The sequence below is a fragment of the Vulpes lagopus genome, chromosome 11, assembly GCF_018345385.1.
Source record: "Vulpes lagopus strain Blue_001 chromosome 11, ASM1834538v1, whole genome shotgun sequence".
Taxonomy (NCBI): Eukaryota; Metazoa; Chordata; class Mammalia; order Carnivora; family Canidae; genus Vulpes; species Vulpes lagopus.
The window spans coordinates 74,552,481-74,573,908 of record NC_054834.1 but is presented as its reverse complement, the minus strand read 5'-3'; the positions used below and the strand labels follow the sequence as shown (position 1 = coordinate 74,573,908).

At 49.1% G+C, this 21,428-nt stretch overlaps 1 protein-coding gene across 2 annotated transcripts; it reads left to right on the top strand.

The window, feature by feature from the left end:
* The first annotated feature begins 9,824 nt into the window (after positions 1-9,824).
* On the top strand, positions 9,825-14,711 carry NPAS4 (neuronal PAS domain protein 4). Of its 2 annotated transcripts, XM_041773559.1 has the most exons (8): positions 9,825-10,061; positions 10,754-10,905; positions 11,079-11,181; positions 11,297-11,558; positions 11,740-11,849; positions 12,180-12,312; positions 12,431-13,866; positions 14,584-14,711. In XM_041773559.1, exons 1-8 carry the CDS (start codon positions 9,887-9,889, stop codon positions 14,610-14,612), a joined length of 2,400 nt encoding a protein of 799 aa, XP_041629493.1. In that variant the 5' UTR covers positions 9,825-9,886; the 3' UTR covers positions 14,613-14,711. The 2 variants fall into 2 exon arrangements, with proteins under 2 accessions (XP_041629493.1, XP_041629494.1); XM_041773560.1 differs by lacking the exons at positions 9,825-10,061; positions 10,754-10,905; positions 11,079-11,181; positions 11,740-11,849 and having other exon boundaries at positions 11,387-11,558.
* Positions 14,712-21,428: the final 6,717 nt, after the last annotated feature.

Sequence of the window (21,428 nt, the reverse complement as noted above, 5' to 3'; positions counted from 1 at the left end):
CACACCTTGGAGCCTATTGGATTCCTCCAATGGTAAGTCCCTGGTGCACTTGGCACAGACCTATGAGAATAGCCTCTGATGGATTGAATTAGAAGAAGGAAAACCACAGGGTCAGTACCAGTACTTGCTTCCACTCATGTCCATGCAGGCCATGTCTCCAAGGCCCAAGGTGGCCCTGCTCATTCAGGGCTAAGAACTTGGTCATCTAGGAGACTTCAGGCCCACCCAGACCCTACACTAGGCACATGGGCTCTTCCCACCTGAAACTGGGTCTCAGGGGAGTAGCATTCAACCTCCAAGCCTGAGAGGCACTGGCCAGCTGGGCCCTGGGCCCAAATATGCTCAAAATGCCAAAGATGGGAGGTCCCTTCCAGGCCAAGTGGTCCAATCCACTGTCACTGCAAGTTTGCGAACAGGGAAACTGAGCCCAGAGAGGGGAAGGAGCTTGCATAACACCCAAGTAGGCTGGTGGTAGGCTACAACCAGAATCTGTCTCCTGTCCAGGACTCTCCCCTGCATCAAACACAACCAGCTGAGATCTAGGCTGAGTCCACCTCCAATTCTCCAGAACCTTGACAATCCTTGACAGAAGGCTCTTCCAGCTCATCCCTTGTCTATGCTAGGTGATTCAAGAGCTTTCTCTTCAGCTGAATGGTCCTTTCATCTAAAGCTTCCTGGTGTTCCCTCCCCATTTGCTCAAAGTTCATATTTTCCTGCCTCTGGAATCTGCTCCATCAACAGGCCATAATTGCCACTACTCCCTGCCATGATTCAACCAGCTCTCTTCAGGTCAAGTATTTCCAGGGATGGGAGACCATCATTCCCCCTGCTCTTGAGAGTCTCTTCTTGCTTGCTCCTTGGGCTTTCCTTCTGTCACTGCCAGTCCCAGGCCTCATGCTTTCCCATGATCACCCCAGCTTTGAGCCCCATCGGTCTCTCCTGAGATCCTGTGGACCATTCCTTGCAGACTTCCTCTCTGCTGAGCCCAGGGCCAGTGGGAATAATAAAAGCCCACATGTCACAGGGTTGCCATGAGGTTTGAGTGAGGTAATGCACACATTAGGCATACAAAGTGTAGGGAAGTGCTGCATCCATGAACTCTCATGTTGCAAGGTGTGTTCAGGTGACAACAAGGAGATCCTTGAAGCTAGTGCCTATGGTGGCTGAGACACCTAGGGGCAAAGAAAAAGGGGCCCAGGAGGAATTTTGGATGATTGGTACTCATAGAAACCAGAAGTGTTTTAAGTTGAGGAAGAACTTAGTTAGATTGGCTTCTAGAAAAATGGCAAGGGGAGCTCAGTCCCTGAGCACCTCCATCCCTGGACTTGCTGAGTACTGTGGAAGCCAGTGGTACCCAGGGAGGGATAATCCTGGGACCCAGGCCAGAGTTCCCAGGATAATTTTGTGTCATCCCTCAACCTTCCAAGGTCCCCACCTGTCATCTTTGTCTTTTTCTTTGGAACTACTATAGCCCCTAACCCGGCCCAGCCCTTTTGGTGCTCTGAGATCAGGTTGGGCCAAGCCTACAAAAAGTGGGTGCCCAGGCTCTGTTTCTACAGTGACGGAGACAGAGCCCATGCTATCTCCCCAAGCAGCACATGCCATTTCTTCAGAGCCTTCTTCAATATTCTATTTTTCATAAAGGTGAAAAAATGATAACTAACATTCCTTCATTCAACATTGATTGCACTCCTTTTATGTGTCAGGCATCGTTCCAAGTGCTTTAATGTCTTAACTCATTTAAATTTTGAATCAATCCTTTGATGTAGGAGCTATTATTCTCCTCACATCTCTATTTAACAGATGGGTAAACTGAGTCATGAGAAGTTAAGTCACTTGCCCAATATGAAGGAACTGAGACTCTACATGGGCATCTCACCCAAGAGCCCCTTGCTGGACCCCCAACCTCTCCTGCCACTCTGAGCCTCAGGATCCCTCCCACTCACCTGCTTTTCCACAAAGGACTTACTGGCTCTTTCCCCACAGACCCCTCGCAGTCCTGCCCGTAGCATAGGAGCCAAGCCGCCTGGTCAAGGTGAAGGCTCAGTTGCCCTTAGCGAGGCTTCTTCAGCTTTACTCCCACACCTGTTAACACAACCTCAAGCTGTGATGGCTTCTTTTGTGGCTACCTGTCCCTGTCTGGGATCTCATTTATGATTGCATTCCTCTGTCTATCCCCCCACCCCACCCACAGCACAGCACAGTTTGACCAGCCAGTCACTAGACATCCAGCAACTCAGCTCAATAACACCTCCTCAGGGAGACCATCCTGATCTCCCTGGGCTCAGTCAGTCCTCATATGGCTTCTCCCCACACATCCGGCCTGTCTTCTTCCCAGCAGTCTTTCATGGCTGTGACTTCAATGGCTTCATGGAGTTCTCACTTTCCCACCAGCCTAGATGCTCCATGAAGTTAAGAACAGGCCTGTGTTTCCAAACATTGCATCTCCAGTGCCTAGCACAGAGCCTGGCACAAAGTCAGCACTCAGATGTGTGTGCATGAATGAAATACATACCCAAGGCCCTGCTCTGCGCTGGGTCTTAGGCTAGACGCTGAGAATATGGAGACCAAACAGAGATGCTGGTGGAGAGACAGAGAGGTAAACAAGCGATGATAATACAAGATGAGAAATGCACTGATGAGGAAATGGGGGAGGCTGTGAGGACACTGAGAAAGGGCCCCGGACTGAATGAGAGAACCAGCAGAGCAAGGAGGAACTCACCAGTCTGTGTGGAGGAGTGAAGGTGGTGGAGAAGACTCTGAAACTGAGCTGAACTAATAGATGAACAGTGGTGGGTCTGTCTCCTCCATACGTCCAGCTCCTTGAGGGCAAGGCCAGTGTCCTGAACTTCTGTCTACCCCTTGGGTCTTACAGGAATGTTGAGTCCCTGCTCTGCATTCACAGAGCATTTTAGGTGATGATTGTTTTCCCCCTCCTTGGAACATGGCTGGTCTGACATGCTCTTCATTGTACTACTTATGTCCCCTTTGCTCAGCCCTGCCTCCAGGTCCTTGCCTAGAGCAGTTTCATCTTTTCCCACCTGGATACACTCTCCATTCCCACCCACTGCATGGTTCCATGTCCCTCACCTTCTTGGCTCAGCCCACTCACCCGGCTCTGACCGTCTCAATGTGTGGGTGCCAGCATGTACCCTCTTCACATGAGATTTGTTGATTTCATAACCATAAATAGATAAAATGTTCTGAATATCTCCCTGTGCAAGTAGATTGGGGGAGTGATCACATAATGAAAAGGCCTTGAGAGAAAGAAAACAGGCTGCTAGGATGCAGATGAAGACAAGACAGCCATTGCTCAGACCAGCTCTACATAAGGATTATGCTTTCACTCCACAGACTGATAAACCCTAGACCTGGGACTGGGGAGATACTTGGGAATCTGTTTGACAACTTTGGTGTGGTTTCAGACCCATGAATTCAAAAGAACAGTCTGATAAAAAATGGAAAGAAGTAGGAGCACCTGAGTGGCTCAGTGGTTGAGTGTCTGCCTTTGTCTCAAGTCGTGATCCCAAGGTCCTGGGATCAAGTCCTGCATCAGTTTCCTTGCAGGGAGCCTGCTTCTCCCTCTGCCTATGTCTTCTGCCTCTCTCTGTGTGTCTCTCATGAATAGATAAAATCTTTTTAAAAATGGGAAGAAGTGGAAATCAGGAAACCTGTTTTCTAATTCTGGAATTATCTCATTCTAGCTGTGTGACCCTGGGCAAGTTACTAAACTTCTCTGAGAAGCTGGATAGAAATTCTTCTCGTTGCTTAGATTGAAGACTCTAGGAGGCCTCAGACCCCATAAGACCATAATTTTTTTCTCTCCAGGACTTTCTGCCCTCCTGAATATACCTTAATCACCAACTATGGGACACCCCCAACCTTCCCAAATTGTAGTCCTGAGACTGGGGTTAGGATAAAGATGGAATGGAGTATCCTGACTCCTTATTGCCAACTCCAACTCTTGTTGCCATGGCAACAGGATGTGGAACATCTCTCCTGCATGGAGAGGCTCCATAGGGGCTAGAAGCTAGTAAGGAGCCTAGCCCATGGGGATTCCCAATCTCTCCTCCCTTAAGGAGTGTTGAGATAATACTGCTTGCTGGCATTTGAAAGAGTAAGGGAGATAAAATGACAGCTTGGTATGCCCTGGGCCCAGAGAGCTTCTGGCTGAGAAAGAGAGAGACACGTGGAGATATTCCTAGTGTGAACTCATCCTACTCTAAAAGATGGAAAACTTTCTCTGCAAAGGGTCAGTTTGTAAGTATTTTAGGGTTTTCAAGCCATATTGTCTCTGTTGTGACTGCTCAACCCTACCATTGTAAGGTGAAAACAGCCATAGACAATACATAAACAAATGGAGGTAGCTGTGTGCCGGTAAAACTTTATTTATGAAAACATTCAGTGGGCCAGATTTGGCATGCTGGCCAAGAGTCTGCAGTACCTGGCAGTACCCTGTGGTGCAAGAGAAAGATATGGGGAGCAGGAACTAGGCTTAAGGCCCAGAATCACCAATGACTTGCTGTGTGACTTTGGGTAAATCATTGTCTATCTCTGATCCTCAGTTTCACCATCTGCCAAATGACTATAACAATAACAGGCAGATTTGCCATGAGAATCAATCTAGCAGGTCAAAGCAAATCTTGAGTCTTTCCATCTCTCTGTTCCATCATTTCAAGTAGAGCTAAGTCCCCTCCCAAGGCCGTACCTTCCCTGCTAAGGGTGGCAGCAGTCCACTGGAAGGAAGAGGTGTCTCTCTCTAGAATCAGACTCTTAGCCTGGCTTTCCAACTTCCAGCCTCAAGTGACCCCATTTCTGTAGCAAGCCAAGCACAGGAGGAAATGAGGAATCCCTTCTTTTCCACCATCCAGTCATTTGGCAGGAGGCTACAGTTCACTTGAGAAAGTGATGTGGCTGCAGTGGCTGGTTGCCAGGCTTTAGAGGAGGACTTTGAAACTCAAAGTTAGGAAAGGTGAGCTTCAGTGCTCTCCAGATCATTTACTTATGGCCCCAGCTTCCCTGGGGTGCATGTCAATTAGCCATAGCTATAATCTGGTGGTAACTCACAGCGCCATCAATTGCATTAGTGGATCTTTCTTTAGCCATCTCATCTACCTGTCTGACCTGACCACCACTGAGATCTTGCATCCTTAAGCATTGTCATCTGCTCTGAAGACCCATAAAGTGATTCTCTTCCTCCTACTTCCTCCTTTTCTTCCCCTTCTTTCCCTTCCTCTCTCTTTCTCCTTCTCATCATAAACACATTTGTCCGGGGCAAGACAGGATACACTTCAACACCCTTCTGTCAAGAAAGATCCTTGCCCCAAGTATCGAGAAAAGCAGCTCCAACCAGGAGTCTCCATGCTTTTTTAAAGAAGCAGACCCCCCACCCCAGTCACCTTCCATCTCCCTCTCAGGAGGCCATCATCCCCAAAATCTCTGGAAAAGATACACATTCTTTTTGAGAGTGGTTGAGCGGTGATGTCTCTTTAGGTCCCCAATAAAGCTATGCAAGACAGAGGCAGGGGATCTCACGGCCTGTTCTTGCTATAAAAAGACCTTTTTCGGAAAAAAAATAATAAAGAAAGAAATCAGCCAATCCGTCCTCAATGCCATCACCTCTTCTTGGTGATTTTTCGGGGAAGGAGTGGGCGGGTTGCCATGGCAACAGATGCAAAGAGCTTGTCTCAGTAAAGAAGGGACCTTGATATTTTTTTCTCTCTCATTCTCTCTCTCAGTTGTGTGTGTATGTGTGTGTGTGCGCGCTGCGCATGCTTGTGCCCACACCAGGAAATTTTTTTTAGAACTAAAGAAAGCCCTTCTCTTCCCTCAGCTCCCCAAATATGGAGCGATGGAAAACCACTTACTCCTGCAGGCCAGGGAGGATTCAAGATAATTCAAGAGAAAAGAGAGAGGTCATATGGGGCTCCCTTCCTCCATCTTTTTACTAGAGATTGCATGCAACACAGACTTTCACAAATGGTGAAAGGGTCAAGGGTTGGAAGGAAAGGAAGATCCTGATGGAGAGAGGTAAAGGATAGGTTGTGCAAGAGTCCAGCGAGTGATATCAGAGAGGGTAACAGAAGGTGCATTGAGGCTGGAGATGCATGCAAATTCATATTCTCCATTGGGTGCTGAAAACAAAAGACACAGAGCAAAATCACACATAAACACAAACACATACATGGACAGGGAGGCACACAGAAAGTTGCAAACATAAACATATACACAAACATAGAACTACACACAACACAGGAAGTGGTAGACATTTTTTACAAAGACAGACATAGGTGCAGGCATAGGCAAATGCATAGATATGCAGAGATACAGACATACAGCTATAAAGACACATGCAAACAGACACAGAAATACAAATACAGTCACAGTCAAATGGACAGACATATGCATGTCCTCAGTCTGGCTCCCTCCTTTCAATGGCCCAAGCATCCCTAAACAGCCGTGCATAGCTGAGAATACTGCAGGCTCACCCAGTGGATTTAGCTGGGTGGCTTCTGTTCCCCCATTCCTTCTACACATTCACCCCCAAAGCCCCTTATTTTTTAAAGCCCCTCATTTTTAAAAGTGGATTCCACACCCAGTATGGGGCCCAATGTGGGGCTCAAACTCATGATGCTGAGATCAAGACCTGAGCTGAGATCAAGAGTTAGATGCTCAATTGACTGAGCCACCCAGGCACCCCAGCCAAAGCCCCTCTTTCAATTCACTTCTTGCCCATTTTCCCATAGCCAATGGGCTCTGATACCTCCCCCATCTCAAGCTTCCAATTCTTAGCTTGTTCTGTTCTGCTGCTGCTGCCTGCCGATTCGGTGGGAGGGAGAGTGGGGTGACTCAGCCAGGCCAAGATGACTCACACTGCCAGTATTTTTAGCAGCGGCCAGGAGCTCTCTAGCGTGCCAGCCGCCCCCCTCCTCCTGCTTGCTATTTTGGAACCGTCACTGATGATATAAATAGCTCCTCTCCCACGGCCTGAAGCTGCTGCCAAGCTATTTTTGGTTCTGCACAGTTAAATATAGCTTCACGGAGGTGGGAGGCAAGGGGAGTGGGAGCTGGCCTAGGGAGAGGAGACATTGGGACATACAGAGCTTCTCAACTTGAATCAGAGTGGGCGAACTAGGATGAGCCCTTCTCTTCCCCTCCCTGTCCCTTTCTAGACCCTTCTTTCCTTCCAAAGGGCCTCCCCCCCACCCACCCATTCTTCTGGAAAAATGCAAGGGTTCTTCTCTTGAGCTAGTTCTTCTCTCATGCTTATTTTACTCCTCCAGCTCAGAAACCTTGGGCCCCTAAGACACCCTCATATTCATCCTCAGAGGAGAAGTGGACAGCTAACTGGGGCCTCACTCTCAGGCCTGTGTGAACTCAAGCTCTACTTTAGTGTCTAGGCAGACCATGGCCAAATTACTTTCAGTGTGACTTTTCAGAACCATGGACAGTGGTCAGCTCCCCATTCTTTCACAAGCGGCTCTGTTCAGCGAGGCTGGAGATTGGCTGGACATGATGAACAGATGGTTCTTATCATAGGAAGGAATACTAAGGTTGTCTTCCAGCCAAGGCTAAGGCATCAGTGGGTGAAGAAAACAGGAACGCTGCCCTGGATTTTCATACAAGAATGAGGTCCAAAGATCAAGGGGTTGTCCAAACAGAAGCTTGGGGGGGGGTGTTACATCAGGGGTCAGATAGAGATGAAAGTGGAACAGAGACATACTTCCTGGAGGAATGATTCTCTGTAATCGAGATAAATAGGGTTAGAGATAGTGGCAGACAGACATACACACCTTTTCCCTCATCTCAGTTGTGCCACTGAACACAGGATGGTTGATGGAGATAGCCCCAACCTCTGCCAAAATGGCTCAAGAGGTCAGCATGGATGCCCAGACATCCTCTTCTGAGACACACTTCTCTTCATCTGTCTTCTGCTCCCATTCTGCCTCTCTTGCACCACATTTTCCCATGGGGATTAGTAGTTCCTTGACCCCAAATTTTGCTTCTTGGGGTCAATTTATCCTCACCATTCCTATGTGACTTTGTATGATCAGGTCAATCCCTCTTCTCTAATTTTTAACTGGTCTCATTTTCAGCCTCTTAGTGATTTCACATAGATCCTTACTCTACCAAATAAGATTTCACATAAAAATGTCCCCTAGACCACTTCCTTCTCCTTTTATGGGATTCTAGGGCAAAGAAAGGCGCCCCTCAGCCCCTGTAGAGAGTAATCATCTGTACTGAAAAGAGAAAAAAGAGAGAAGGGGAAGGGGCAGAGGCGATATGATGTGGAGACAAAACTGATGAAGAAAGGAAGAAAGTCTCAAGAGAGCAGAAGGGGGTCATTTTGGGGGAGGGGGTGGCGGGGAGGGGGCGCACAAAGCTGAGGATAGATCACAAGCAGACAGTGAGATTCAGAAACTAGTTGGACCGAGGGAGGAGGATGTGGAGAAATGAAGGTTGAGAGACAGAACAAGAAATCCTAGCACTGAAGATGGGGAGGGGGTTGGAGGGGGATATGGAGGACAGCCTGACGGAGTTACGGCGTCCCTGGCAGGTGCGGGGATCTCGAAGGGTCCAGCCGGCCCCCTCATTTCTTTGCTGCCTCCCCATCTTCCCTGCCAGAGACGGGGGGGAGCCCTCCGGAGCGTTGCGGAGGCAGGCAGGCCCCGCCCGCCGCCGCCGAGGCAGCCGCCGGAGGATTCCTGTCCTAATATGGAGCTGGGATTCCCCCGGCCCCGCCCCCGCCCCCGGCCCGCCGGGAGACCGAGGCTTGCAGTTGGGCGGAGGGAACTGCTCGCTTTGGGGGCTGGCAACGGGATGGGGGAAGGGATACTTAGGTGCAGACCCAGATCCTCATGGTGCCCTGGGACCCTGCCTCAGTTTCCCCTGTTAGTGGCTGCAGTTAATTAATTGACAGGGAACTGAAAATCATTGCAGACTACAGCGTTGGTGTTGGTGTTCCTATTTCTGGCTGTGGGAAAATAGAACCAAGGCCAAATTCAGCTCGTCCCTCTCCTTCAGGACCCCCTTTTCACCTCACTCTAGAGACTTAGACTTCCATGTAATGCCCCCGGCTAAATGCCAAGAACCGGGTTTCCAAAGGGTGGGGGGAGGAGATTTGTTCTTTGAAAGTGACTATGGGAATCCCAGATTGAGTAATCCCTAGAGAGAAACCCCAGCTGCGACCTCTCTTGTGGAGGCCAAGGAAGGTCCTTCCCCCACTAATGAACGTGACCTTTATCTGGCAAATAGCAAGGAGGGATTTGTAGACTACCCAGCTCCTCCCCCATTTCCTTATCTCTTTAGAAAAATCGATGTTGGAAACAGACCCTCCCTCCTCTCCACAGACTCTCCTCCCAGGGGCTTCAGACCGCCTTAACCCTTGCCCTGTCCCTTCCCCCAGCTGAGCGCATTTGGACCCCTGGGTCCCTGCACCCCCCTTTCAGGCTTCCCTAACGCAGCGCCTGTTTTTTGGCTCAGCTGCAGCCAGGCGCGGCCCCCTCCGCAGCCTCCGTTCTCCCCCTCCTCCCGTCCCCCCTCCCGCTCTCATTCTACGTCATGGGATGACGTCGGGAGCTAGGGAGGGAGGAGGAGCGCTCCCCCCTCCCCAGCCAGTGGCTCCCGCTGCAGCTTGCTTAGCCCAGCCTCCTGCTTTCCCGCCCCCCCTTTCTCTAAAGCGAGCCCCCCACGCCTAGCAGGAGCTATATAAGGCGGAACGAGGCAGGCGACGGGGGCAGCGCAGCCGAGCGGAGCCCAGGAGAGGAGAGAGGAGAGAGAGAGAGCCTGAGCGAGAGACGGGGAAGCAAGAAGGAAGCCACCGGTGCGTCGGGACGGGAACGCAGGTGTTCGGAGCACCGGGGCTGGAGCTCTGCAGCCGCTAGTCATGTACCGCTCCACCAAGGGCGCCTCCAAGGCGCGCCGCGACCAGATCAACGCTGAGATCCGGAACCTCAAGGAGCTGCTGCCTCTGGCCGAAGCAGACAAGGTCCGGCTGTCCTACCTGCACATTATGAGTCTTGCTTGCATCTACACTCGCAAGGGCGTCTTCTTCGCTGGAGGTGAGCAAACTGGGGCCGCTGGAAACCAGAGGCAGTGGAGCTGAGGGAACCCACGGGGACTGCTGCATGTCTAGGGCAGTGTGGCGACAAGCCGGGCAGAGAAGGGAGACTTGGGGAACTCTCAGGACTTCCTACTTTTCCTCATGGACTCTATTCAGATCTCACCTTAGTTCTGGATGAGGGTAAGAGCCTGGATAGTGTCCCCGGTCCCAGACTTATGGGAGGAGGAGAGCCAGGACAGAATGGCCCTAGTTCCCACAAGCGCAGAGGCTCTCCAGAAGACCGGGGAGGGAAGCCCGGGAAGTTGCAAGGATGGAGTCCCCCAAAACCGGGCAAATGCATCCACTATTCTCTATACTGAGAGGGGGCTCCTCTGCTGACTTTGGAGCGCTGTCCACGGTGCTGACAGCACCACCTGATTGCTAGGCGCTGCCCGCGGTGCTGAGCGCCCCGCCGGCTTTTAACCGCTGTCCGTGGGTCTGAAATTCGGGGCCCTGACTTAGAATTCAAAGGGCTCTCTGGCTAGGGTGATCCAGCAACAGGTTCCCTGGGCAAGAGCTGTGGGCAGTGGGTCAACAGGTGTGTGCAGAGGTAGGTTCATGAGAAATTCTTCTGGATTTTCTGAAACTCAGTCCATTTATGCTTTGCATCCCAGTTTTACTCCTGACACACCATGTCTTCTTACTCTGCAGGCACTCCTCTGGCGGGCCCCACAGGGCTTCTCTCATCTCAAGAGCTTGAAGACATAGTGGCAGCACTACCTGGATTTCTACTTGTGTTCACAGCTGAGGGCAAGCTGCTATATCTGTCTGAGAGTGTGAGCGAACATCTGGGCCATTCCATGGTGAGTGGTGAGGTTCCTCTCAGTTTGGGCTGGGGCACATAGGGGATACAATGAGCTTTCCACTTTTGAGAATCTGAAAATTACTGAGGAGGGGGGTGGAACCCTGACAGATACTATGTACCAGGGATTGCTGCCTTCACTAAATGTCATCTCATCTCTTCATCTTTCTCCAGGTGGACCTGGTTGCCCAGGGTGACAGTATCTACGACATCATTGACCCAGCTGACCACCTAACTGTGCGCCAGCAACTCACCCTGCCCTCTGCCCTGGACACTGGTAAGAACTCCTTCTCCCTCCCTCAATCAAATCTCCTTCCTGCTTCTCTGCTCCTCCCCACCTGCTCTCTCTCAACTATCCACTCTCTTATCAGTTTTTCTCTTCATTTACTTAGATCGCCTCTTCCGCTGTCGCTTCAACACCTCCAAGTCCCTCAGGCGCCAGAGTGCAGGCAACAAACTGGTGCTTATTCGAGGCCGATTCCATGCTCATCCACCTGGGGCCTACTGGGCAGGAAACCCTGTTTTCACAGCTTTCTGTGCCCCATTGGAGCCAAGACCTCGCCCTGGCCCTGGCCCTGGCCCGGCCTCGCTCTTCCTGGCCATGTTCCAGAGCCGTCATGCTAAGGACCTGGCCCTACTGGACATCTCTGAGAGGTAAGCCCAGAGCATTCAGACTCCAGGAGAGAGGCAAGCCAGAGATAAGGGGACCCTAGATTCTGGAGTCAGGGGCAGGGATAATGGGATTTAAGGGGGCAGAGGACCTGGGAGGGAGTGAGATTCCTGGGTATAAAGCAAGAAAAACAGAAAGCTGACCTCACCCTTTCCACCTTCCCAGTGTCCTAATCTACCTGGGCTTTGAGCGCAGTGAACTGCTCTGTAAATCATGGTATGGACTCCTGCACCCTGAGGACCTGGCCCACGCTTCTGCTCAACACTACCGCCTGTGTGAGTGTCCAGAGAGGCTGGGGACAAGACAGGGAGCTGGGAAAGGTCATGGGAGACCCAACCAAGAAGGGCTGTGGTCAAGACTTATGCTGGGGAGATACCAGACACCAACAGTTTTGGATACTATAGGGTTAACATTAGGGTGAGGAGTCAGAGTGAGAATAGAATCAGAACTGGGGGACTCTAAGTGGTGAGCTGAGTGGTGCAGGTTAGGATAGTCAGAAATAGAGATGTCATTGATACCCCTATTCAGTGGACAGGTCAGCAAGGAGGGAGTTTAAGTGGTTACCTGATGGATATCCTAACTCTGCATCTCTTCTTTCCCTTCAGTGGCTGAGAGTGGAGATATTCAGGCAGAGATGGTCGTGAGACTGCAGGCCAAGCCTGGAGGCTGGGCATGGATTTATTGCCTGTTATACTCAGAAGGTCCAGAGGGCATTACTGCTAATAACTACCCAATCAGGTGAGATGCAACACAGGCTTGGAGGGCAGCTGAGGCGGACATAGAAGAGATAAAAATTGGGGAACTTCTCTGGGAAAGACCTCAGACCCTGACCATCTGCCTCTTCTCTTCTCTCCAGTGACACGGAAGCCTGGAGCCTCCGCCAGCAGCTGAACTCTGAGAACACCCAGGCAGCCTATGTCCTGGGCACCCCAAACATGCTGCCCTCATTCCCTGAGAACATCCTCTCCCAAGAGCAGTGCTCCAGCCCCAACCCACTCTTCACCCCAGCCCTGGGGACTACCAGAAGCGCCAATTTCCCTAGTGCTCCAGAGCTGGGTGCTGCCTCAACATCAGAAGAGCTACCCCAGTCTCAAAAGGAGCTTGGATTTAGTTACCTGGCATTCCCATCTGGCTCTGAGCCTTCTCTTCAAGCAGAGCTGAGCAAGGATCTTGTGTGTACCCCACCCTACACACCCCACCAGCCAGGAGGCTGTGCCTTCCTCTTTAGCCTCCATGAGCCCTTCCAGACCCACTTGTCCACTCCATCCAGCTCTCTCCAAGAACAGCTGACTCCAAGCACCGCAACCTTTTCTGATCAACTGACGCCCAGCAGTGCGACCTTCCCAGATCCACTGACTAGCCCACTTCAAGGCCAGCTGACCGAAACCTCAGCCAGAAGCTATGAAGATCAATTGACTCCCTGCACTTCTACCTTCCCAGAACAGCTGCTTCCAAGCACTGCCACCTTCTCAGAGGGTCTGGGCAGCCCTGCCCATGAGCAACTGACTCCTCCCAGCACAGCATTCCAAGCACACCTCAACAGCCCCAGCCAAACTTTCCCAGAGCAACTGAGCCCCAATCCCACCAAGACTTACTTCACCCAGGAGGGATGCAGTTTTCTCTATGAGAAGTTGCCCCCAAGTCCTAGCAGCCCTGGTAATGGGGACTGCACGCTCCTGGCCCTAGCCCAGCTGCGGGGCCCCCTCTCTGTGGATGTCCCTCTGGTGCCCGAAGGCCTGCTTACACCTGAGGCCTCTCCAGTCAAGCAGAGTTTCTTCCACTACTCTGAGAAGGAACAGAATGAAATAGACCGCCTCATCCAGCAGATCAGCCAGTTGGCACAGGGCATGGACAGGCCCTTCTCAGCTGAGGCTGGTATGGGCGGGCTGGAGCCACTTGGAGGTCTGGAGCCCCTGGACTCCAACCTGTCCCTGCCAGGGGCTGGTCCCCCTGTACTCAGCCTGGACCTTAAACCCTGGAAATGCCAGGAGCTGGATTTCCTGGCTGATCCTGATAACATATTCCTGGAAGAGACGCCCGTGGAAGACATCTTCATGGATCTCTCTACTCCAGACCCCAATGGGGAATGGAGTTCAGGGGATCCTGAGGCAGCGGTCCCAGGAGGGGCCTCATCGCCTTGCAACAACCTGTCCCCAGAAGACCACAGCTTCCTGGAGGACCTGGCCACATATGAAACCGCCTTTGAGACAGGTGTCTCAGCATTCCCCTATGATGGGTTTACTGATGAGTTGCATCAACTCCAGAGCCAAGTTCAAGACAGCTTCCATGAAGGTGAGTCCAGCCAAAATGTTCAGGAACTTAAGTCCCTGTCCTGACAACAAGATGCTGGTGGGATTAGATGAGTAAATTCCCCTTTCTGTACCTTAATTTTATTAATGAGTTAACAACACCTGCTGCCCAGGGTAGCAGTTAGGATAAGAACTAGTAAAAAAAAAAAAAAAAAAAAAAAGCAACTTAGCATAGATGTTCTGGACAAGCAGGCCTAGAAGGCAGGCTCAGGGATGTGGCATAAAGTACGAGAGAATCCTTGGATGATGGTTTCTGCTTCTTAACCCTGTGAGGGACCTAGATCAGCCATCACCACCCATTTCATAAATTAAGAAAATCAAAGTCCCAGAGTTAAAGAAACTTACCTAAAGTCACACAGCAAATTGTTGGAAGAGGCATTAGAGTTCTATCTCAGTATTCTTGCACCCTAAAGAAAAAACAGAGCAAGAGTTTTTTAGGAGTTTGGGAAAGAAAGAAAGTGAAACTCAGCCCCTGGCCTATTGGAGGCTTCTTGCTCATGGCTTTATCTTATCCAAAACTATAGTCATAATTTCACTCCATCTACCCAAATTGCTCCCTAATCTTGCTGGTCACTCAGTCATTGGACCAACATATTTGAAGCCCATACTATGTGGCAACAGTGTGCCATGTCCTCAACCTATCTTTCCTTACTGACTGTCTTCTCTCTCTCTCTCTCTCTCTCTCTCTCTCTCTCTGCAGATGGAAGTGGAGGGGAACCAACGTTTTGAATAAGTCTGTGACTTAACGTCGTCAAGTATGGCATATTGTCATCAAGACGTGGAGCCGCTCTCCACCCCCCCGGGACTGTTGGGGGGATTCTGGGGGCCAAAGGGGGATATATCTGATTCCCCAAGCCCTGCAGGATTTGGCGGGGGGGAGGTGGGAGGGCAAGGGAGGGGAGCTTCTTTTTAAAATTTAGAGACTTCAAGCAATCCCAGTTTCCATTTCAATCTGTATTCACTCGTAGTGAGTTTCCTTGAATGGGATTTCAAGCGGAGAATGGGGGAGTCTCACTTCCCCACCCCCCGCGCTACCCCCATGGGCCTGGGCCAGTTCTCCACTCCTGGGGGCCAAGCCACCCCTGGGCCTTGGTGGGGGAAAGGCAGCGCCCACCTGGGCCAGCCTGTGCCCTAAGGGGCTCTTGACACCCACGTAGAATTCTCTACACACCAGTAACGGGATTTCAATTCCGATGGACTCTGCCGCCCTGGCGGCCCTTCTTGTGACTTTTGCGCCCCGCGCCTGGGGTGGGGGGCGCGAAGAGACGCTACGTTCCTTTCCGATGGAGGAAGGCAGACCTGCCGCTGTCACACGTGTGCTTGCACGAGTGCGTGTACCTGGTGCGGGACTCACCCGGCTGCCAGACTGCCTGGGCCTGCCCAGGTGGCCACTTCGTGGTGCTGCGGTGACTTTGTAGCCAACTTTATAATAAAGTCCAGTTTGCCTTTTTGGTACCACTGGTGTTGTGCACTGCTGTGAAAAGAGAAGAATGGGGGGGATCTGAGAAGGTTGGGAGGCCCAGATGGGAGCCTGCAAGTCAGGAGACAAAGTCTGGAGCCCTGGAGTTTCTTCATTCACTCACATACTCATTCATTCCTGCACTCAACACAAATGTGCATGGTGGGCCCACTCTGTGCTAGAAGCCGGAGAGTCTGGAGCCAAAACAGATGCTGCCTCTTGCCTTCAAGATGCTCTGGCATAAAAATATTTGAGGGTATTGGAATCTCCTTCCTGCTCCAGGCTTGCAGTACTCACAATGCAGGAGAGGGCAGAAGGGCCTGGGGATGGGCAAGGAATTCGACTTGGCATTTTCCTGGATGTGGGTTTGAAGTTTTAGAACATGAATCTGTCTTCAGCCTGGTTCTTCAGGAAAGGAATTTCCCTTTGGAGCCCTGCATCTTCTCATTGGAAATGATAACCATCTGCGTTATCTCTGCATGGGGTTATCAGCAGACAAACGTCCCTTGTTCACTATAACAGAGCCTCTAGACAGGCAATATTAGCACCATTTCACTGATGAAGGAACTAAGAAGGATCTCAGGTAAAAAGTGATTTGCCCCAAGGTTGGTGAGAGGCATAGGTGGGCAACCTACCTACATCATTGGCATCCGAGTTCTGGGCTGTCCCTTCCATCCCCAAAGCTGGTGAATAACTATCTCAAATTGTCCCATTCCAGATTACCTAAGAAGGTCAGGCTTGGGCTGAGGCAGGGTCATCTTCTCTTCCAGGTCTACAAGCTAGAGCAGACCCCCAATTTCTGAGCAGAATATACCTAACTGAGTTAAGAGACAAAGTTTTCAAAAATGCTGTTTTCTTCCAAGCTTGAGGGCCCAATGGCCACAGGGTTTAGTGGGTGGAGGTGGGAGGATGAAAGTTAAGAAGCAGAAAGACGTGGATTCAAATCCTACCTCCAATAATTATTTGCTAATTGAGACCCAAGCCTCAGTTTCTTCACAGGTTAAAATGGGACAAAGATGTTAATCTCTCAAAGATGATGCTAGACTTCAATTGGGTCTTTATAAACTGAAGAGCACAGACCAGACTTAAGTTATTTTTTTAAAAAGATTTTATTATTTATTCATGAGACATACAGAGAAAGGAGAGACAGAGACATAAGCAGAGGGAAAAGTAGGCTCCTCACAGGGAGCCCGATGTGGGACTTGATCCCAGGACCCGGGGATCACACCCTGAGCCAAAGGCAGACACTCAATTACTGAGCCTCCCAGGCATCCCCAGACTTAAGTTATTAAAGTGAGTTAGAAGGCACTGGTGACCACCAAATCTCAAAGAAATTTCTTTCTCAAGGAGAGGAAGGAAACTCCAACCTCCCTCCAGTGAAATATTGGACTGGACTGGACTCCAGGAGCTGAGATCATGACACTGAGAATCTCCTAAACTTCCTCTCATTCCAAATCCTCCAGCTCCAGGGCCATGCCCTTGAGAGGGTCCCACAGGAAAGGAGAATTCTAGGGAACTGTCACCCCTTTTCCATTTTGCATCAATCCTCTGCCTTCCTATACATCTGTCCTTCAACTTGGATAGAAGAGCTGAACCGTAAGGCCCTGGAGGATTCTGTCTTAGCCCCACTCCTCTGCTGGCACCATGCACAGGCTGAGTGTATAGCAGGCACCCCAGAAATATTTGATTGAGAGGACTATCCCTGAAGATCAGCCCAAGGATTTGAGTAGAAAGTCACCAATTTTCTACCACAAAAATTCGTTTCCTGAGTTCTCCGGAAGACAAAGAGTTGTAACTCTCAGCTTCAAATCTTAAGTGAATATAACCTCGAGACACATGCGGAAGTCCCATCAAAAACCTCCCTGGTGGCCATCAAAAAGGAAAAAAAAAAAACTTAGAAAGTAAGACCAAATAAATTAAATTTAAAAAAATTAAAATATATGAGAAAAAAAGAAGCATCTCACTGGTGGGTTTTGGTGGTGGTGATGGATGAGAGTAGACTGCATTTTGATAAGGAGGCACCAGGGATCACTCAGGAGGAGAAACTCTGGGGAGATAGACAGTGGCCGGCGCCGAGGGAAAAAAATTAGGGAAGCCAGCTGCTCCACCTGCTGGACAGAGAAGGTTATGTTTCTGTTCCTCTCACTGGCAAGGTTCCTGAGGCTCAGAGCATCATAGCCAAGAACAAATGGATAAACTAAGGCCAGGAGAGAGGAAAGGACTTGCTGGATGGTACTCCCAGAGTCACTGCAGAAGCCAGCTCTACCCTCAACCAGTTTGCTTCCCACCAATACCAACTCTGCCCTGGGAACAGAATGTAGGAGAAAGGGCTCAAGTTTTGGGGTCAAAGTCTGAGTTCAAGTGCTGACTCAAGCAGCTTCATTTTTCCATGTGGTAAATATTTACAAGACCCTCATGTGCCTGGAGCTGCTCTGGGTGCTAGGAATGTAGCAGTGCACAAGACAGACAGGGTCCCTGGGCTCACAGAGCCTATGTTCTAGTTGTAAAAAGTAAAAAAAGTAAGCAAGTAGTCTGAAGAGAGTGTACATGATATGATTACATGTTTAAGCCATCCCTCTGGCAGCTGTGTGGAGAATGTAGAAACAAATAGATGAACTAAAATTCCAGAGAAGAAAGAGCCTTTAATGTGTGAGCTGATGAGTCCATCATCTTCCCTGGAGAAAATTTTCAATTCTGGATGCAGGCTGATTAGTTTAGCCCAGGCAGAGGGAATCCATTGGTGGTGAGTTTTGGGTGGCCATCAGGGGCTGGTGTAATTGATTGGAAATTGGATGAGCCCCCCAAATGCATGGCCTGTTTTCCCCCATGGAATAGTTGCTAAATTCCGGGTTAGTGTGTGGGAAGACTGAGACACTGAAATGAAAGCTAAAAGACAAAAAGAATCCCCCCTAGTCTTATGGTGCTAAAGAAGAAAGACCCTTATGAAGCGAAGAGCCTGCCCAAACTCGTAATTGGTCACCCCATCAAGACAATGGCCAGATTTCAATCCTGCATGAGGAGGAATGCTAAGCCCAAACCCTCTGAGGGGCAGACTAGAATTCCCCTGATCTTTCAGAGCCAAAGAAAAATAGGCCTTTCAAACTGCAAAAGCAATTCAATGAAGGGAGAATAGTTTTTTCAACAAATGGTACAAATTAAGTATCCTTGAGGCTGGGGCAGGTGAGGGAGGGAAAAACTTTAAGCCAAGCTTCACATCTTATACAAAAATTAATTCAGGGGCACCTAGGTGGCTCAGTTGGTTAAGCTTCTGCCTTCAGCTCAGGTCATGATCCCAGGGTCCTGGGATTGGGCTCCCTGCTGGGCAGGGAGTCTGCTTCTCTCTCTCGCTCGGCCCCTCCCCATGCTTGTGCTTTCTTTCTCACTCTCTCTCTCAAATAAATAAAGTCTTTAAAAAGTCTTTTAAAAAATTAACTCAAAGTGGGTCACAGATTATAATTATGTTTTACACAGTAAAACATAATTATTCTCTGGATATGGTTTAAGAGGCTACATGGCCATAGTAAATATGGGATGCCTGGGTGGCCCAGCGGTTGGGCACCTGCCTTCAGCTCAGGTCATGTCTCTGCCTCTCTCTCTCAGTCTGTGTCTCTCCTGAATAAATAAATAAATCTTTTAAAAAAGGTTTTATTTATTCATGAGACACAGAGAGAGAGAGGGAGAGAGAGGGCGGGGGGAGGGAGGCAGAGACACAGGGAGAGGGAGAAGCAGGCTCCATGCAGGAAGTCTGACGTGAGACTCGATCCCGAGTCTCCAGGATCAGGCCCTGGGCTGAAGGTGGAGCTAAACTGTTGAGCCACCTGGGCTGCCCTAAATAAATCTTTTAAAAAATAAATAAATAAAAAGAGGCTACATGGCCATAGTAAATAAAGTTTTTATGGTGTGAAAAAAGCCAAACAAAACAACAATATATAAAATATAAAACTTGTAGAGGAAAACACAAAAGAGAATCTGAGGTACCAGGGGCTGGAGTGAAGGGTTCTGAGTTGTGACACTAAAAGCATGATCCATAAAAGAAAAAAAAAAAAAAAAAGGACAAATTGACTTCATTGAAATTGAAAAAGTTTGCTTTGTGAAAGATCTTGTTTAGAGGATAAAACAACAAGCTACCCAGTGGGAGATAATATTTGTCAACTACATATCCAACAAAAGACTGCTATCTAAAACTCTCAAGACACAGAGTAAAAAAACCAAACGATCCATTAGAAAACAGACAAAAGACATGAAGACATATCTCACCAAAGAACATGTATGTATAGTATGTATAGTATGTATGTATGTACATGTATGTATAGTAAATGAGCCCATGAAGATATTCAACAATACTAACCATTAGGAAAACATAAATTAAGACCACGATGAGGTGTCACTAACCATCTATTAGAACAATTATATAAGAACCATGATGGCAACATCAGGTGCTGGTAAGAATGTGCAGGAACGGGATCACTCATACATTGCTGCTTGGAATGTAATATGATACAGTTACTCTGGAAAGAAATTTTGCAGTTTCTTAAAAAAACTAAACATACAGTTACTATACAACTCAGCAATTGTACACTTGAGCATTTTTCCAGAAGAATGAAAATTATGTCTTTCAGGGATGACCATAACAGCTTTGTGATAGCAAAAAAGTGGAAACAACAAAATGCTTTTCAACAGTCATCAACAGACTGTGGTACACCCACACCTTGGGATACTACTCAGCAATAAAAAGGACTTAGCTACTGACACACACAACTTGGATGGATCTTAAAGGTGTTAGGCCAAGGGGCACCTGGCTGGCTCAGTTGGTGGAGTTGTGACTCTTGATGTCAGGGTTGTGAGCTCAAGCCCCACACTGGGTGTAGAGATTATTTAAAAATAAAATCTTGGGATCCCTGGGTGGCGCAGTGGTTTGGCGCCTGCCTTTGGCCCAGGGCGCGATCCTGGAGACCCGGGATCGAATCCCACGTCAGGCTCCCGGTGCACGGAGCCTGCTTCTCCCTCTGCCTGTGTCTCTGACTCTCTCTCTCTCTCTATGACTATCATTAATTAATTAATTAATTAATTAAAAAAAGAAAAAGGCTGAGATGATGGAACAAAGAATAGTCATACAAATGCTAACTAAAAGAGAGATTGGTGTTGATAAGACACGAGAGGCTTTAAGATAGAAAGCATTACAAGACTTTTTCTTTTAAGATTTATTTATTTAAGAGAAAGAGAGAGATAGTGAGCATGCACAAGCAGGGAGAGGGGCAGAGGGAGAGAGAGAATCCTGAAGCAAACTCCCCACTAAGCGCAGGGCTCAATTCATAGATCACAACCTGAGCCAAAATCAAGAGTCAGCCGCTTAACCAACTGAGCCACCCAGGTGCCCAGCGTTACAAGACTTAAAGAGGGGACACCTGGGTGGCTCAGTGGTTAGGCGTCTGCCTTTGGCTCAGGTCATGATCTTGGGGTCCTGAGATTGAGTTCAGCATCAGGCTCCCTCCAGGGAGCCTGCTTCTCCCTCTGCCTATGTCTCTGCCTCTCTCTATGTGCCTTTCATGAATAAGTAAATAAAATTAAAAAAAAAAAAAAAGAAAAAAAGGCTTAGAGGATCCCTGGGTGGCCCATCGGTTCAGCGCCTGCCTTTGGCCCAGGGCGTGGTCCTGGAATCCCAGGATCAAGTCCCGTGTTGGGCTCCTGGTATGGAGCCTGTTTCTCACTCTGCCTGTCTCTCTCTCTCTCTCTCTCTCTCTCTCTCTCTCTCTCTCTCATGTCTCTATATCTATGTCTCTATTTATCATGAATAAATAAATAAAATCTTTTAAAAAGGCTTAAAGAGTAAATGGAAGACAAAGTACAGACAGTACAGCTAGACAATTTTTTTAGATTTTTCAGTGAAAGAAAACAGACAAATGGGCCAGTAGCTAAAGGGAGATGTGAGACCAGAGAAGTTGTTGTTTGTTGTTGTTGTTTTAAGTAACACTGGAGTATGCATGTTTGCTCAAGAAAGCAGTCTGGGAATAATGACAGCTATCATTTATTGAGGACTTGCAATATGCTTGCTAGTCATTGTTCTGAATACTGTATATGCATTAATT

What these genes read in the sequence shown, in the direction of transcription:
- NPAS4 (XM_041773559.1), top strand. Translation starts at nt 9,887, where the DNA reads ATGTACCGCTCCACCAAGGGCGCCTCCAAGGCGCGCCGCGACCAGATC. An exon ending in GGGCGTCTTCTTCGCTGGAG is followed by an intron (nt 10,062 to 10,753) that starts GTGAGCAAACTG and finishes CTTACTCTGCAG; the next exon opens with GCACTCCTCTGGCGGGCCCC. An exon ending in GCCCTCTGCCCTGGACACTG is followed by an intron (nt 11,182 to 11,296) that starts GTAAGAACTCCT and finishes TCATTTACTTAG; the next exon opens with ATCGCCTCTTCCGCTGTCGC.